The sequence below is a fragment of the Pongo pygmaeus genome, chromosome 2 (genome assembly GCF_028885625.2).
Source record: "Pongo pygmaeus isolate AG05252 chromosome 2, NHGRI_mPonPyg2-v2.0_pri, whole genome shotgun sequence".
Classification (NCBI taxonomy): domain Eukaryota; kingdom Metazoa; phylum Chordata; class Mammalia; order Primates; family Hominidae; genus Pongo; species Pongo pygmaeus.
The window spans coordinates 146,718,697-146,737,527 of record NC_085930.1 but is presented as its reverse complement, the minus strand read 5'-3'; the positions used below and the strand labels follow the sequence as shown (position 1 = coordinate 146,737,527).

The following is an 18,831-nucleotide window of genomic DNA, read 5'->3' as shown; positions in this document are numbered from 1 at the left end:
AGCAGTTCTTGTAGTGCTGGCTTGGTAGTGGTGGAGTCTCTCAGCATTTGTTTGTCTGGAAAAGACTATCTTTCTTTCATTTATGAAGCTTAGTTTCACTAGATACAAAATTCTTGGCTGATAATTGTTTTGTTTAAGGAAGCTAAAGAATAGGACCCCAGTCCCTTCTAGCTTGTAGGGTTTCTGCTGAGAAATCTGCTGTTAATCTGAGAGGTGTTCCTTTATAGGTTACCTGTTGCTTTTGCCACACAGCTCTTATGATTCTTTCCTTCATCTTGACTTTAGATAACCTGTTGACTATGTGCTTAGGTGATGATCTTTTTGCAATGAATTTCTCAGGTGTTCTTTGAGCTTCTTGTATTTGGATGCCTAGGTCTCTAGCAAGGCTGGGGAAGTTTTCTTCAATTATTCCCTCGAAGATGTTTTCAAGCTTTTAGATTTCTCTTCTTCCTTGGGAATAACAATTATTCTTAGGTTTGGATGTTTAACACAGTCCCAAGCTTCTTAGAGACTTTGTTCATTTTTTAAAAATTCTTTTTTGTCTTCGATGGATTGTGTTAATTCGAAAGCCTTGTCTTTTAGCTCTGCAGTTCTTTCTTCTGCTTGTTTGATTCTATTGCTGAGACTTTTCAGTGTATTTTGCATTTCTCTAAGTGTGTTTTTGATTTCCAGAAGTTGTGATAACTTTTTATTTATGCTATATATTTCACTAAAAAATTGTCCTGTCATATCTTGTATCACATTTTTTATTTCTTTAAGGTGGGCTTCACCTTTCTTTGGTCCCTCCTTGATTAGCTTAATAATTGACCTTCTGAATTCTTTTTCTGGCATTTCAGAGATTCGTCTTGGTTTGGATCCATTGCTGGTGAGCTGGTATGATTTTTGGGGGTGTTAAAGAACCTTGTCTTGTCATATTACCAGAATTGTTTTTCTGGCTCCTTCTCATTTGGGTGGACTATGTTAGAGGGAAGATCTGGGATTCAAGGGCTGCTGTTCAGATTCTTTTGTCCCATGGGGTGCTCCCTTGATGTAGTGCTCTCCCCCTTCCCCTAGGAATGGGGCTTCCTAAGAGCTGAACTGTAGTGCTTGTTTTTGATCTTCTGAGTCCTGTGATGTGATCCATCTTCAGGTCTTGCAGCCGTGGATACTATTCCAGCACCTGCTCCAGTGGAGGTAGTAGGGGAGTGAAGTGGACTCTTGAGGGTCCTTGTTTTTTTTTGTTTGTTTGTTTAGTGCACTGGTTTTGTGTTAGTTGGCCTCCAGCTAGGAGGTGGTGCTTTCAAGCTGTGGTCCTATAGGGAGGATGCATACTTGCCTACTTGCCCTAGGGGCACCTGGTTAAGTATTCAGGTTTCTCAGGCGGTAGGCAGGGCCATACAGCTCCTAAGAGATTATGACCTTTGTCTTCAGCTACCAGGGCGGGTGCAGGAAGACCACCAGGTGGGGCCAGGGATAGACATGTCTGAGCTCAGCCTCTCCTTGGGTGGGGCTTGCTGCAGCTGCTGTTGGGGATGAGGGTGTGATTCCCAGTCCAATGGAGTTATATTCCCAGGGGGATTATGGCTGCCTCTGCTGAGTCGTACAGGTCGTCAGGGAAGTGGGGGGTATCTGGCAGTCACAGGCCTCAGCCCATCTCCACGCAGCCTGCAGTCTATTTCCAAGCAGCCAGTGACCAGGGCTGGGAACTTGCCCCAGACCACGAACCTCCCCATTGAGAAAGCAAGCAGACTCAGGTTTTCGGCATCTCAGGGAGTCTGCAGCAGTGATCCAGTTCCTTTACAGGGTCTATGGATTCTCTCTCCAACTAGTATTTGAATGCCATTGTGCTTAACCAGAACACGTATGTTATTGTTAGAAGCACCAATGAAATCTATTATTAAATAAAAACACACCTATTATTAAATTAACCAAGCATTACACTATTGGAATACTGTTTGTGTAGAGTAAGTTAGAAAAAAAAAAAAATAGACAACTAGGGTTATTTTAGGAAGAATGCTCACTGCTTTGATTGTTTTCAACTACTGACTACTCTAACTTTGGCCCTATATTAAGACTTGATTAAGATGTTCCTTTCTAACCTTGCATGAATCCTCATCTTGGCTTCAGATACCTCCCTAGACCCTCCCATGGGCTCTGGGTGGGTGTCAAAAGCTCGAGCAGCTTCCAATAGGTCTTGAAAGGGTACTTGGATTGTGTTTACAGCAGTTTAGTTTTTTAAACATTGTTAGCCATGGCCAGTGTGTTTGGCATAATACTAGTAATTGGGGGTACAAAAATGAGCAAGCCATGGTCTCTTATCTTAGGATTCAGTCAGATGGCAGGAAAGTATGTTCCAACGAAGTCCCTTATGCTATGATGTGGTTAGAATTGTGATGCAGTCCTTTGCATTTTCCTGCTGTGCACATTTTGATAGGGCTCCCAAACCCTGAACCATTGCACTTTCAGCAACTTTGAAGCCGCTGCTTACCCTTCTCTGATCCTCATTTCATGCCCCCTAGTCCTGCAAGAAAAGCACCCGGCACTGATCACAGACTCCCAGGCCAGCAGCAGCAGGTGTGAGAGGCTTAGGGGAAGGAGAAGAAGGGTAGCCTCTCTCTGTAAAGGTGAACTCCTGTCTCCTCTAGGATGCAAAGGGAATCTCGATTCAGACTCTCAGACACCTGGAATCCCTGCTGAGAGTCCAGCGGGAGCAGAAGGCCCGGAAGTTTTCTGAATTTCTGAGTCTGAGGGGAAAGCTTGTCAAGGAAGTCACCAGCAGAGCGAAGGAGAGACAGGAGAATGGCGCTGTGGTGTCCCAGCCAGACGGGCAGCCTTCAGGTACACTGGGGAGAGGGCTTGCTCAGGGCTGTGACCTGTAAGGGTCCCATTCTTGCCAAAACTTGTTTGCACATGAGGAGGGTATAGTCTCTGTCCCCCATTAGGGGCACTTCTCTGAAGGGCTGAGCTGGTAGGGTCCTCACAGGGGACTGAGTCCAGAAGTTCTCTGTTGAGGAAATAGGATCTGGGGTGGAGTGGGGGCATTTGTCCAGGGTCACTCGGGGAAGTTGGAGGAGAGCCGGAGCTGGAGCCTGTTGTCAGCCTCAACTGTCCCTGTGCAGACATGCTGCCTCCCTTGGCACCTTCATTCTGCTTGGCTTGCTGTGACCACAGTTGAGTGTCTCTTCAACAGAGAGCAGCCTATTCAGTTTCTGGCTCTACACACCAGTCATGCCAGCCTGGGGAGATAGGCAGAGGCCTGGGAGCATTGAAGCCGCAGGTGGAGGCAAATATCAATCAAATGTAAACTTCTGCAGAGCTCAGATAGCCCCTGCTGTGGCCATGGGAGAGCATGAGAGGCTGGGCCAGTTCTGCACACAGATGAATTCTCAGAGCTCAGAGTTGGTTCCTTGGGCCAGGTCATAGCTGCTACTTTACCATTTGTCCATGTTCTGGGGGTCATGACAAGAGAAGGCCCTGTGGTTCTGGTGGAACACTAAATTCTGTGGACCAGGACCCTTGAGTCTGTTCTTACAGAGCAAGTGTATTTGTGTTCCCAGGTTTGAGAGCCCCCTGTTTCTAGAGGGTTCCCAGAGGCCCTGGGCTGCTGTGGTGGGAGGCTCTGGGGAGGGCTTCAGTGGGTCTGGTCTGCTCATGCAGGGTGCTGTCCTGCTCCTTTTACTTCCTCAGTCAGGGACACATGCGGCCAGAGGGAGGCCAGTTCTATATCTCCTGTGTCCAGGAAGAACCGATCTGAGCTCTTCATGCAAAAAAATTTTGCAGAGTGTGGCCCACGTATCTCTGAGGATATGAGAGATGATTTTAGTTGCTACATCCACCAATCATTTTATAACTTATTTTTATTTTTCCTCATGTGAATTAGAAGAAAATAACACTAACATAGCAATCCTGTGAGCTCATGGAAATTATTACTTGGACAAGTATCAAGCAGGTATTTTGTGTTTAAAAGCATTGTCATTTTGGCATGAAAATATGGTAAAAAATGTGTTGATGACCTGGAAAACTATAATATTTAGTTTAAACTTCTGGTCTTAAAATCACTAAGGAAAGGACGGTTTTTAGTCTTACATAGAAATCTCAGACAGAAGGGTATTTGCCCTGGTTGCCAATCTGCCTTTTATGCTCCAATTTAAAGGTATATCCTTTTGCTCATTCGGTCAAATGTTCATTCATTCATTCGCCCACTCATTCATTTAGTACAGTACTTGCTGAGGTTGACTCTATGCCAGGGCCTTCCACCTCACCTGGGAAACCAGCCAGGACCAGGTGATGTGATGGAGCCAAGCATCGGGGTGGTGGGAGCTCAGAGGAGGGAGGGGACAAGGACTTGGGGAGGATGAATGGAAAAACCCTCGGTATGCTGGCTTCCAAGAGAAAGCAAAGGTATCTTGCTCCTTCTAGGTGCTATGCCCCACCCGCTCCCACACACCTTTGTTCCTGTAGTAAAAAAGCCAGGAGGGAGAGCGCCCTTCACAGCCTTTCCCTTTCCCTGGCCCTGGGGTTCTGCCTTCTCTGGAGATGTTACTGAGTTGTGAGATGAGCGCTGTGTTTTTGTGGCATTTTGTAGACCTTTCCTTCCAGCTCTGCACCTTTATTCTTTTCCTGGGTCCCACAAGTGCTGTCTTAATGCTCACCTCCCATTTCTGCTTGGACCCTGCCTCTTCTGTGGCCTGGGCAAGGCTGTGGGAAGTAGCGGTGAGGGCCCAAGATTGGGGCAGACAGACAACCTGGGCTTGTATTCACCACTTTCTTCCGTCGAGCTGAGGGCAAGCCTCTGTAGGGAAAATGATAGCCTCTGAAGATGCTCGGGGGCCAAGTGGTTGTATGTAAAGTGCTTTTCTTGGTATCTGGTGCACAGTCATGGGAAGCTATTGTTATTTTCCCCCAGTAGGCTTCTCTTTGTCTTCCCCTTCTCTTCAGTTCACTCTTTCCTGGAAGCTCCATTTCTGAGTAGACACATTCACTGAGAGCAGTGCACAGCTGGCCCTTGAACAATGCAGGGGTCACGGGCGCCAACCCCCCATGCAGTTGAAAATTTGCGTGTAACTTTTGACTGCCCCAAAACTTAACTACTCATAGCCTACTGTTGGACTATTAACAACATGGACTATTAACACTTATTTTGTATGTTATATGAATTATAAGCTGTATTATCACAATAAAGTAAGCTTGAGAAAAGAACATGTTATTAAGAAAATCACAAGGAAGAGCAAATATGTTTACTATTCGTTAAGGGGAAGTGGATCATCGTAAAGGACTTCATCCTTGTCATCTCCGTGTTGAGTAGGCTGAAGAAGAGGAGGAAGAGGAGGGGTTGCTCTTGCTGTCTCACGGGTGGCAGAGTCGGAAGAAAATCCATGTATAAGTGGACCCGTGGCTGTTCAACCCCGCGTTATTTAAGGGTCAACTGTATTTCAAACATTTTCTGATCTTGAATTACTGTAAGAAACTCATTTTACATTGTGATCCAATCCACACATGTCTGACTCCCTGTGATGCACTCTCTCTCTTCTCTTCCCATAAAAACTTGCTGATCCGGGACCGCTCTTCTCGGCTATAGGTCTTGATGCAATTTGGAAAACAGAGGGGCTGTGTCCAATTGCCTGCCTTGGTACTGCCTTGCCCCAGGCTGCATTTGGGAGGAGGTTTGAATGGATCTTGATGGTTCATGCAGTCCTGCGGCGACCTCTGGTGGCAGTGGGGTCTTCCTGCAGGACTGCCTGCAGTGCAGCGGCTGTAGCGTGGGTGGGGGAGAGGGAAGCGGCCTTGGTGAAGTCTGTCTAGGACTGCTGAGCCCCTCTTCAGGCCCGCGGACTCCTGCTGGTCTTCTGTAATGACAACATGACCCTGGAGCACCCAGCTGCTCTCCTAGTCTCTGATGAAACTGTGGAACTGTGGTCGTAGCCTCGAATCTGGCCAGCAGAACACCTGGTTTGGCAGCAGTCATGAAATCTGCTGTGGTTATTACAGCACAGAGAGGGAGTGATTGTTCATTTCCAGGGCGTTGGAGCCACTTTCTCCCTCTTCTTAGGCTTGAGACCCAGCATGGATGTACTCCAAAAATCATTCCTTTCTGTGTTTCCAGTCAAAAGCCAACAGAGCACAGTGGTCACCAGAGAGGCCCAGCCAAAGACCAGGACCCTGCAGGTGGCCTTGCCATCCACACGGGCAGAGCCACCCCCACCAACTCGTCAGAGCCATGGCAGCCATGGCTCCAGCCTGACCCAGGTGTCCGCCCCCGCTCCACGCCCCAGAGTGCATGGACCCTTCAGCACCCCTCCTTCCTCGGGGCCCTGGATGAGGTGAGCCCCAGACTCTGCCCTCTCACCCCACCTACAGTGGTGGCTCCTGGATTCAGGCAGCCCTGTTCTGGGCTCCCTCCAGGCTTCTGCAGATAGGAGCGGGGCAGACACATGTGAATAGAAGGTGCCTCAGGTGGGGTCCAGTCTGAGCTCTGGACTTGAGAACCTGTGCTCCCAGCCAAGACAAACCCACCCTCCCCTTACCCATCTCCTCCCCCAAGCCCGTTCCCCTCTAGAGGGGCTGGATCCTCAGATGGGCAGGGCTCTACTAAGGGAGATATTGGTGTGTCTGCTGCACTCCAGGGGTCTCCTGGCTGTCTTCTGGGCCTGAGGGAGGGAGCAGGCTGGCCCTGAGAAAACCAAACCAGCTTGAAGCATGGTGAAGTTTGGCTTTTGAAGTTTTCTTTCTGGCCCATGCATCCCTCATTTCTTTTCCTCCTCGTGGCAGCACGCCTCCGTTCAGTTCTGAAGAGGACTCAGAGGGAGACCGTGTGCAGCGTGTGTCTCTGCAGCCCCCGAAAGTTCCTTCCAGGATGGTGCCCCGGCCCGAGGATGACTGGGACTGGTCTGACACAGAGACCTCAGAGGAGAATGCCCAGCCCCCTGGCCAGGGCTCAGGTGAGCTGGCACGTTCGGGTGAGTGGGCTGGGACCACCGGTGTAGCCCTTCTCCAGCCCAGATTTCTCAAGGCTCCAGAAACACCCTTTAGCTTCCTTTAGGCTTTCTTATTTGACATCTCTTTCTCTATTTGGCTTGGAAAGGATGGTCCTTCTTCGCCTCAGATTTTTTTTTTTTGTGGGATAGCAGAGATATCAGGAGAAAGCTAGAGTTTGAGCAAGGTTTAATTTTACCCCTTGTTTTGTCATTAAATTGTTAACTGTGGGAGGTTGAAGGGAGCCACTCACCCCTTTTCTCCTCCATGTTCTTTCCAGTAGAGAGTAAACACTGTGGCCAGCTATGGGTGATCAAAGCCTCGCTCTAGTAGTGGTGACAGGGCCCAGGAATGCCTGAGGCATAGGCTTCCTGTTAGGGCTGGATTAGAGGAAGAACCCGCACTTGAGGCCAAAGTGGGGGCCCCCTCCAGCCTCCCCAAATCCAGATCCCAATCTTACTTGTGTGCAAGGCTGGGTTTGCAAAGCAGACCCTGAGTGTGCAGGCCCTTAACAGGCAGCTGTAGGGTACACTCCAGCCAGGCTCCAACCCCAGCCACAGGGGCGGGGAGGGTCCGAGAGAAAGAGCTGACACTGTCTTCTGGATCAGCGGCCCTCCTTCAGGTGCACCATGGCCCAGGGTGTGTTGCAGGCCCACCCCTCTGCTTGGCTTCTTCTGTGAGAGAGGGTAGTTATGTGGGGAAGAAACTGAGAGGGTGTTTCTCCTATCCTTGTCCATCTCGGTGAGTAGAGCAGAAGTTCCTTCTTCTGTGGAAGCTTGAGGAGTGTGAGAGAAGGCTCTCCCATCTATGTTGGTGTTTCTGGGTGCTCACCGCGTACTCAGCTCTGTGTGGATCTCTTCGCACGAGTCTCCTCATTTACTCCTCACAGCACTGATGAGGGAAGGCTGAGCCACACACGTCGTGATAGAAGTTGAAACTAAGCCTCATAGACATTATGACTGGCCCAAGACCACAGAACGATGTCATGGCAAGTTGAGATTCTGTATGATGTTTTTGAAGTTAATGTGTTAGAGTCACTATTTATTTACTTGTAAACCATTTTTTTTCCCCCAGAAAGAGCTGCCTTTAGCTGTGTTCCCAATGTTAAGAATATCCCCGGTCTTTAATGCTGTTTGAGTTCATTAGCACCAGATCAAGAGTTGATGATCATAGAGTTAAATATCACAGTGGTCAAAGTAGCCTCCAAGGCAAACCTCAGTTAGAACTTGAAGGGAAATCAGTTTCCTACCATGAACATTTTGACAAATATAGTTTTCAATAACACATAGAATGTAACAAACATAACTTTTTGCAACAACTCAATTGTGAAAAATGTGGCTTCCCAGCAAAGCTTGAGACAGAGGAGGCAGCCACAGTCAACCTTTATAGCAGGCTGACTTTGGGCCACGCAGCCTGTTTCATCCTACAGGAAAGCTCTTTGCCCTTTTCAGCCAAGAGACTTAGAAATTCAACTTGTTGGTGGAAAGGGCATTGTGGAGACCTGAGCTAACTGTCATGGTAACTGGAATGAAAATATTCATTAAACGTATTATTTTCTATCTAACAGGTTGCAATGACTAGTTGAGCATCCTTCTTTTCAAAACAACTGTCTACTCTCATTCTTTCAAGATTTTCCTATAAAACTGCCAACTGAGGCCTGTAGCTTCTGGCTTCAGTTGTATTTTCTAGCCAAGGGTGAGTTAAAGAATATGGAATTTAGAGTTTTGTCTTTCCAAGGTCAGTAAGTAGAAACCCTGGGATGTCAGGCTAGGCTTGCAGTCTGCAAAGTTCTTGCTCTTAATAGACTCTGCAGTACTTGGCCATGTTTACAGCATAAACCAAGTCTGCCAGTCCATCAGAATTCACCAGAAACAGATCTTTGGAGAAGTATTGATGCCCTGCCAGGCAAGGGCAATAGGGTGGCAAGGTCTTGGGACTGGGAGTTAGGAATCTTCAGAGAAAGTCCTGGCTCTGCCATTTACTACCTGCTTGTCCTTGTGCAGGTGGTTTCTGCTCCTTTGTTATAAAATGAGGTATTTGGACAAGGTGATTAATGAGAGGGCAAGGAAACAGTGCCTGCTACATCGTAGGCCCTTAACAAACATTTCTTGAATGAATCAATGAGCCAAGGGCTGTTGTAGCTCCGAAAGTCTGCTTAGACCTTGATTTCATTTGAATCGTAGAAGGCTGTAGTTAGCTTCCTGCTTCTTGGTCATTCCTGAGGTTCATACATCACCTTGGTGTGCCAGGCATCAGGGATCTATCTGATGATCTCTGTCACTGCTTAGCTCCTGCTTCCTGCATGGACTTTGCAGAAAGTCATTGTTGCCTGCGGTCCTCCTGTGCTAATCTTCATGATATTTCTTCTTGTCTCTATGAAGATGTTGAGGAACTAACTGCATATTAGCACAGTTCATTCCCCACAGTGAGCAGAGGTCCTGCCTCAGCCTCTCATTAGAGGGAAGCACAGCTTCCTAAGCCTCTGTCACTAGCCATGTCATTAAGTTTGCACAGTCACATTTTCAGAATATGCCAAGCCTCTGTTCACTGGGCACCCATGGGCCTGGCCTTCTCTGTCTCCTTTTTTGTGGTTGCTCAGCCTTCTTCTTCCTGGCCCTTCTGCTTATTCCCTCTATCCACATTGGAGCCTGGACATGACCCACAAAACTGAGATGTTCATTTTCTAGGCTTCTCCCACTGACACAGCCACTTTTTCCCCTTCCAGGAACACTGGTGCAGTCGATGGTCAAAAACCTGGAGAAGCAGCTAGAAGCTCCGGCAAAGAAGCCTGCTGGAGGGGTCAGTCTGTTTTTTATGCCCAATGCTGGGCCACAGAGCGCTGCCATACCAGGAAGGAAGCCTCAGGTAGGATGTAGGATGCTTAAGAGTTCACTCTGGAATTCCCTACAGAACCAGCTCTGAGTTTGGGGGGCCTGGGGTAAAGGTTGGGGAGGGTCCAGCAAGTGTCATCCTTTGCCCTAGTGGGACATTGCAGGTGACCTCCTTCTGCCCCTGTGCACGTGGAGAGATGGCCAGTTTGGAATACTTGTATCCAAGTTAACATTAAAAAGCCTTTTGGTTCATTATACAAGCAATGCTCAGTAAGTTTGGATTGTCCCATCTCCTGCCTCTCAGAGAGCCTCAGAGCTGACTCTGTGTCTGGCATCCTGCAGCAGCTGCTCTTCCAGCCCGGTCTCATCCCACAGTGGGCTCCTCCCCAGTCCCTTACTCTGCCATGTACACTAACACAATATGTGTGTGGAGCGGACTCCCCCAAGGGTGGTACTGGAGTGGCCTCGGGTAGCACATCAGAGTCAGTAACAGCACAAGATGGGAATATTTAGATACTTCTGTTTTAGAAACCTGAGCCTTGCCTCAGACTGTAGCCACCATCAGATTTTCAGACTTAGAGCTCAGATGTTGGGCTTCCCTGGCATCATCAGACCCTCCTCACTGCCCGTCTCTCCTCCATCAGGGAACAACTTGCACACTGCTGTTATTTTTCAAGCAGAAAACTTTAGAGCTCCCTTTACTTCACACTCCTTTCTCACCTTTCTCAATCAAAAAGGTGCATCCTGGGATAATCAGTGCTATTGCTCTAAAATTTGGAAGTGGTGGGCAACCATTCTTTGGTTTTTGATAGCACTCCCCACTCTTTACCACGGTGTGTTTGGTTTATCACACAGCTCATGTATGTTTGTGAGTAATGCATCCAAATGATTGAAAAGAAAAAACTTGTTCATTTTTCCAAATTGTGAAAGAGCACCAACAGCCCCAAACAGATTGAGGTGCTGCTCAGAGCATGCTTGCTGCCCTGCACCTTGCATGGGTTCTGATTGGTCGGCCTTACATTCCTGGAGAAGATGCATAGGATGGCTTGTATCAAAGCCCAGGTGGCCAATAGGGGCACTGAGGACTCCAGAGAGGAAGGCCTGGGCTGCTATGCAGGTGGCTGTGGTCAGGGGGTGGCCTGGTCCCTTGGCCAACTCTGAGCTGTCCTGCTGGCTGCAGCGCAGACCCTTCCAGGCTGAAGGACTCCTGTTGCTCCCAAGCTCCTCTCATGCTCCTTCAGTCAGGATGTTTACCAGACCTGAGGGAACCTGTCTGAGAGGAGGTGGGTCATTAGCCTACAGTGCATTCCGCTCGAGAACTTGGAACGGTCGAGTTTCTGGGCTTCTGGCTCTGTCAAAGAGGGAGTTAAAAATCTGCACTAAGTTGAAGTGAAAATGAGAGCAACCTGCTCTGCACATAGGCCTTTCCAAGGCACTTGCCTGGGTTTGGTTAGTAGAATTTCAGGGGTATTTGAAATCACCCTGATCCCAGGTCACTAAAGCAGGTTCTCAAAGGCAGGAAGACTTGAGAAGGCAGGAGGAGTAGCATCTCCCTATTGCTTTCTTCCCAGTCTGCATTTGTCCCCATTTCCATTCTGCATTCCCATCCTGCAATGTGCTTAGCTCTCAGCCACCCTCCTCCCTTATCAAAATGCATTTTCTTCTCCCCTTTACCCTCTGCAGCTTTCTGAAGATGAGAGTGACTTGGAGATCTCCTCCTTGGAAGATCTTCCTCTGGATCTGGACCAGAGAGAGAAACCCAAGCCCTTGTCTTGCTCAAAGCTCCCAGAGAAGTTTGGCACTGGTCCACAGACCTCCAGCCAACCCAGGGTCCCTGCCTGGTGATTCACCCCAGAGGCTGGCTGGATAGAGGGTTAACCTGACTAGGGCCAGCTCAGGTCCACTGCAACAGAAGAGGCTGCAGGGCCTCTTGTCTTCGCAAACAACCAAGAGATCATCCTCTTGGAGAGAAGCAGTGCAAGGAATGGATATGATCTCATCCCTCCTGACCTGTGAGGGGCCCTGCTGTAGAGGGCCACAGGTGCCTGACTAGGAGCCCCTGGGTTCCCAGGCTTGAGAAAGAGTTAAAACAGAACCTCCAGGTAGTTTTCTTCGTCTACCTCCACATCCCCCCGAGACTGAAAAGAGTCACTAGCTCTCTTTTCCCAAGCCTTTTATAAAACTGCGGGAACACTGTGGAGATGGGTCCTATCTGGGGTCCTTTTGGGGACATATGCCTCAGTCAGTCATTCAGTGATTGATCCAAAATTATTTACTGAGTGCCTGCCTACTCTGCGCCAGGCTCTCTAGCCTCTCACTACTGAGTTAGGGTGCAGGCAGAGGCTGGGGCAGAATGTCTACAGCCAGTGCCAGCACAAGGTAGTAATCTAGTGACAGAGAACAGGGTGTTACGGGGAGCATATGAGAGGCCATCCATCCCAACCTGGGTGATCCTGGAGAGTTTCCCAGGGTTTCGATATGTGGCAGGCCTACTCATGGGTGGGAAGGGAGGAGGGCCACTTGGCTGGACCTTGTATCCCCAAGGGACCACACGTGTAATTTTTGCTATTATTTCCAAAATCAGGTTTTATATATAGCCATTGTATATTTTTAGTGTGAAAAACATTAATATATTATATGCAAACATTTAAATATGGTACAATGTTTTTAACTCTGGTATGTATTTCATTATTTTTGGAACTTTCAGGGGGTTGGGAGGGAAGGAAGCAACTGCGTCTTAATTATGTCAGTTTAGGTCTTTTGGGACACGGTTGCCAAGATGGAGTTATTGAGGAGCTGCACTTGGGAAAGAAAAGGAGGTGGAGGCAGGATCCGGTGGGGAAAGGCCGCAGACTGCAATGCACACCTGACCACTGTGAACAGAAAGAGAGAAGGAAGTCAGAGGAGCCAGGAGAACTCAGGGCATCAATGTGGGGTTGACAAGGTCTCCACTGACCCAGTGGGGAGGTCCTGAGCAAGAACTGCCCACTTGGGAGTCCCCATTGTGCAGAAACGGCCAGGCCCTTGTGCCTGCACCACACTTGGCCATTGGCTGGGGTGGCCCAGACTGAATGAGACCTTGACTTGAAAGCTGGAGTGAACCTTGGAGTGAACCTGTCAGTCGATTTCATTTCTCCTGGTTGAATGGCATTTTTTTTTTTTTTTTCCTGATAGGGAGACCCAGCAAAGAACCTCCATCCCTGACACAGCAAAGATCTATTTTTAACTTTTTTACTATGGAAAGTTTCAAACACATATATGAATAAAGGGAATAGTGTGATGAACCCATGAGCTCATCACTGGGCTTCAAATATTATCGACTCAACATCAATCTCGTTTCATCTATTACCATCTCCATCTTACCCAGACTTCCTTTGACTTTTGGGTGGTCCTGACACCTGGCGAATCTTTGAAGTTCCCGTAGGAAGATGGTGGAGGAAACGCACTGCAGGGAGCAAAAGGGGTCTGTCTGGTGGTGGGGTAGGGTGGCTGGGGGAGGGGGCAGGCTGGGGGTGTTGTGGTACAAAGGAAGTTGCTCAGTGAGGAAGCTCAGGAGAGCTGGAGAGCTGATGCTACCAGATCAGCCCACAATCTTGGTGGGATGGGAGTTGATGAGTAATTGCTCCAGGCTTCCTGTGCTTCTGTGGGGCACCTCTGAGTTTTATTCTGCACGGTTTCTCAGAGTCCCTTGTGGGATTGAGTGCTAGTTCTCACTGATATGCAGTTACTATTATTAATGCATAGTTCATTGGCCTTCCTCTTTTCTGTTTCATTTTTCTCACTCCCTCACTTCTTTCTCTTATGAGCACCTCTGAGATAAATTAATCCATACCCAAGTCCTTGTTTCTAGCTCCACTTTCGGGGGAATACAAATGCAAACAGTAAATGTGTTTGTATGTGTGTACACACACTGGTGATGATTATCAGTGAGAATGTCTCTGTTCTTGAATGTTCATCATTAAGTTATATGTTTCCAAATGGGTTTTTCTATCTACTTTGGAGGGGTTGACTAACATTACTTTGGTGTTTCTATGCTGTGTTCACCCTTCCCCATTTTCAAATATATTTTAAAATTCTTTAGTAAGTTGTATTAGGTCTCAATAGAAACAGAACCAGTAGGATATATAGATAGATAGATACTTATGGGTATTTATTAGCCAGTTTCCCTAATAAATGACAGGGGATTTATTAAAGGAATTAGCTCATGCGATTATGGAGGCTGAGAAGTCACGGCATAGTCTGTCTGCAAACTGGAGAACGAGGGAAGCTGGTAGAGTGCCTCAGTCTAAATCCGAAAGCTGGAGAACCTGGGACTGTTGGTGCAGGTCCTGGGGTGCAAAGGCCAGAGAACCTGGAGTTCTGACATACAAGGACAGCAGCTGGGTGTCCTGACTCCAGAGAGAGAGCTTTTCTATCTAGGCCTGCGGCAGATTGGACGGTGCTCCCCACAATGGGTGAGGGCAGATTTTCCTCACTCACTTTACTGATTCAAATACTAATCTCTTCTGGAAGCACCTTCTCAGACCTACTCAGAAATAATGCTTTACAGCTGTCCAGGTATCTCTTGATCTCATCAAATTCAACCTAAAATTAACCAGCACAAGATTTGCCAGAACTATGGAACATATGTAACAGATCATTTAAAAATTATACAAATGATAAGGTTGATACAGAAAAATTAGAAAATACAGATAATAAAAAAGAATATAACCCACAAATTCAGTCAATTATTGTTAACATCTAGATGTACATGCACTGGTGAAAAAATAACTCCTTCCTAGGGTTCAACTATATTCTTCTATAGATTGATTTTCCTCCTGGGAAACAGATTACAAATGTCTTTATATCAGTACACATGTACATGTCAGTATGTATAAATATAAGACAGTTGTATTTAATGGCCACCTAGTATTCCAGGCAAAGATTACAAAAATTTTTTTAGCCAGATATTTCTACTTCTTGCATTTTATAAATCATGAAGTGATTAAAAAATGTGTATATATGTCTTTGTGCACTTGATTAAGATTTCCTTAAAATAAATTCTTAGAAGTCAGGTTGCTGGGCCAACATAATAATGAAAGCCAGCACCATATGCCAGGCACTGGTCCAAGTTTGGTATGAATATTATGATTTAGTGTCACAGCAGCCCTTGAGGTGGATGCCACTATTATAGTACATGCATTTTATGGACTAGGAATTGAGGTACACAGCAGCTAAGAAACTTGCTTTGGGTCCTGCCACCAGTGAGTGGTGTGACTGCAATGTGACTTTGGCAGCCTGGCCCTGGAACTCTAGCTCCTTTCTCCATGTACTTTTGTTACATACTGCCAAATGCTTTCCAGAAAACTGGAGCCAATTTAGTCTACTAGTGTTTGGAGCACCCAAGAAAGCTAGTTTTTGCATTCCCTTGCTACCACGGATATCATTAATCTTTCAATGTTTTGGCCATGTGATATGTGAAAAATGAAACCTCACCTTTTAAGAAATTTGCACTTTTAAGATTTCTTCTAAAGTAAAATTCTTTTTTATTTCTTTTTCATATTGGTTGTTGCTATTTCTTCTTTTAAGAGTTGCCCGTAGTTCACTTTTCTTGTTGCTGTTTTCTTTATCTCTTTATTATGAAAAATTTCAAGCATATATAAAAATAGAATTGTGTAATGACCTTGGTGTTCCTATTACTCAGTTTTAACAATTATCAACACATAGAGAATCTTGTTTCCTGTATATCTTTCTCCAAATAATATTGTATATTTTAATATCATACTGCATATTATTCCAAGTAATATACATGTAATACTACATATTATTCCAAATAATATCATTATATCTACAAAAATTTCTGTATGTGTCTCTAAAAGATACTTCCTTTTCAAAAATAACCATTGTACCACCATCACACTACAACAAAAATCAGTACTTTTTTTCTAAATGTCATCAAATATCGATTCTCTGTCCACAATTCCTCTATTTTACTGCACATATTTGTCTTTTTTAATCTATAGATTCCTCTTCCATTTTTCCCTCTTTCCTGTCTTCCCTTCTTCCCTCCTTTCCTCTCTTCTTTTCCCTTTTCCTTCCCCATGATTTTTATTATTTTTACTGTTGCTGAATAAATCAGATTGTTCGTCTTGTGGAATTCCCCACAGTCTGGGTTTTGCTGATTGCTTACTGTGGTGGTATTTAATGTATTCCTCTTTCTCCTGAACTATCTGTAAATTTGTAGTTAGAGCTAAATACTTGATCAGGTTCAGCTTTGACTATTCTTTTGTGTTTTGGCAGGACTCTTCATCGGTGGTTTTGTGCATCACCGTCAGGAGACACAGAATATCTTTTTCTCCTTTCTTGTGATGTTGGTGATGGCATTGATGACAGACATTGATGACCATTGCCTAAATCCATCTTTTTTTTTTTTTTTTTTTTTTTTTTTGAGACAGAGTCTTGCACTGTCACCGGGGCTGGAGTGCAGTGGTGCGATCTCAGCTCACTGCAACCTCCACCTCCCGGGTTCAAGTGATTCTTCTGCCTCAGCCTCCCCAGTAGCTGGGATTACAGGCGCCCACCACTATGCCCAGCTAATTTTTTGTATTTTTAGTAGAGACGGGGTTTCACCATATTGACCAGGCTGGTCTTGAACTCCTGACCTTGTGATTCACCCTTCTCGGCCCCCCAAAGTGCTGGGATTACAAGCGTGAGCCACCACACCCAGCCCCATCTATTAATTAGAGATCTCTAATAATAATTTAATAGTCTGTTTGTTATTCCTTTGACATTTACTAGCTGGAAAACTTCTGTAAAGAGGAATTCTCCACGTCAAACTGTCTGGTTGCTCTGATGTGCAGTTCATACAGGTAAAGCAGCTAAAGGCTCAAGTCTTTCTTTTTTCAGAATAATGAATGAGCTTCCTAGTATCTTCAATAGGTGCCATACAACCTTATAGATTTAAATATATTTGATTTGTTTAAATCCTTTGTACTATTATCCTTATTAACGCTGAGATTGTCCTGTCTTTGGGTGCCTCTTTAATTTGGTTCTTGAATGATTTTGATATGACCTTAGTAGTCTGATAGCTTCCTTCCAGGCTCATTGCATACCTTTCTTGTCCCAGTCCTAAAATTAGTAATGTATCTGGGGGAATCCTGGTTTCTTTTAGAAGGAAATTATATTTATAGACATCTGGATGCTAGGAGTGCCTATCACTACTGGACTTATTGTTTCTAAGATCTTTCAGTGCACAGAGATAGGAAATACGATAAAAATATCGTGAGTGCATGTTGATATTCCCTATTCAAATTCCTGACTACAGAATTTTTACTTTATCTCGTTGACCTAACATGTATATCGCTTTTCTTCCATACCAAAAATCCTGGCTGTTAACATCACAATCATAGTCTTAGACATAACAATACCCACCCTATTGCTTATTGTATGAATACTGAAAACAATTTAAAATTTATTATTAATTTTTTTGGAGTTGTTTTTGTCCTTAAGGTAGATCCTACTTGGGATGTCCAGTTAAATTACTGTGTTTTAAAGTCACTTGTAGTTCTTTTCTGTGGTTATGCTACTGAATGCCTTATTTTACTTTTGATTTTTAGAGATTGCCTTTTTATTATGTAATTTGTGTCTTATTGCTCTTAAGAGTTTTTAATATATTGAAAATATTAATCCTTTGTTATATGTGTTACTTTTTCTCCTTTCTAGTCAATCATTTGTCTTTTAATTATGTTCATGGAGTTCTTTGCTATAAAGAGATTTTAAGTTGTAGCTGTCTAATTAATTAGTGTTTTACTTTGTAATTTCTGCTTTTGGTGTCATAATTAGGAAGGTCTTCTCCATTCCAAGACTTCTACATGTTCATCTATATTTTCTTTTACTAGTTTAAAAAGTTTTAAAATTTTGAATATCTAATATATCTGGATTTTTTGAGGGGTGTTAGCAGTAAGTTAGGGATCTATTTTATTTTTGCAATTAGCCAGTCGTCTCAGCAGCATTACTTGACAATTCATCCTTTCTTCACTTAAAAAATACCTGCTTCATCAAATGTAAATTACTGTATGTGGTTAGTCTATTCCTGGACTTTCTGTATATTCCATTAATCTGACTATTCTGTTACTATTCTGGTATGGCACAGTTTTGTTTTTAAAAATTCATTTTTAATTGTGGTAAAATAACACATAAAATGTACCATCTTAACCACCTCTAACTGTATTGTTCTGTGGTGTTGAGTATATGAACACTCTTGTGCAACCAATTTCCAGAACTTTTTCGTCTTCCCCAACAGAAACTTTATACCTGTTAAACAATTCCCTATCTCCCCCCACCCAGTTGCAGGCAACCACCATTCTACTTTCTATTTCTATGATTTTGACTACTGTAAGTACCATATATGCTAGTATCATACAGTATTTGTCTTTTTGTGACTATCTTATTTTACTTAGCATAATGTCATCAAGGTTTATCCATGTTGTAGCGTGTATCACTATTTCCTTCCTTTTTAAGATTAAATAATATTCCATTGTATGAATATATATCATTAAAAAAATCCATTTGTCTGTTGACACTTGGGTTGCTTCCACATCTTGACTATTGTGAATAGTGCTGCTATAAACACAGCTGTGCAAATATTTCTCCAGGATCCTATTTTTAACTTTTTTGGATATATACCCAGAGTGGAATTACTGGATCATATAGTAATCATATAGTCTATTTTTTATTTTTCAGGAACCTGTATACTGTTTTCCATTTTATATTCCCACTGACAATGCACAAATGTTCCTATTTCTCCCCATCTTTGCTGACACTTGTTATTTTCTGTTTTTAAAAAAATATCAGCCATCCTAATGGATGTGAAATAGTATCTCATTGCAGTTTTGATTTGCATTTCCCTAATGATTTGTGATGATGAGCATCTTTTTATATGCTTGTTGGCCATTTGTATATCTTTTTTGAGGAGATGTTTATCCAAGTCCTTTGCTTATTTTAAAATTGGGTTATTTGGGTTTTTTGCTGTTGAGTTATAGGAGCTTTATATATTGTGGGGTTAGATATG

General features: G+C 44.7%; 1 protein-coding gene across 9 annotated transcripts in view; it reads left to right on the top strand.

The window, feature by feature from the left end:
* Positions 1 to 18,831, top strand: part of DZIP1L (DAZ interacting zinc finger protein 1 like) — a 97,391-nt gene that overhangs the window by 40,364 nt on the left and 38,196 nt on the right. For 6 of the 9 annotated variants that reach the window (XM_063662200.1, XM_054483130.2, XM_063662201.1 and 3 more), the window contains 5 exons: positions 2,625 to 2,817; positions 6,083 to 6,299; positions 6,748 to 6,917; positions 9,677 to 9,816; positions 11,466 to 12,453. In XM_063662200.1, the coding sequence (XP_063518270.1) occupies positions 2,625 to 2,817; positions 6,083 to 6,299; positions 6,748 to 6,917; positions 9,677 to 9,816; positions 11,466 to 11,627 (882 nt within the window). In that variant the 3' untranslated portion in view covers positions 11,628 to 12,453. Of the gene's footprint in view, positions 1 to 2,624; positions 2,818 to 6,082; positions 6,300 to 6,747; positions 6,918 to 9,676; positions 9,817 to 11,465; positions 12,454 to 18,831 lie in introns of those variants that run through there. The other 3 variants (XR_010125763.1, XR_010125761.1, XR_010125762.1) reach the window with 1 other exon arrangement.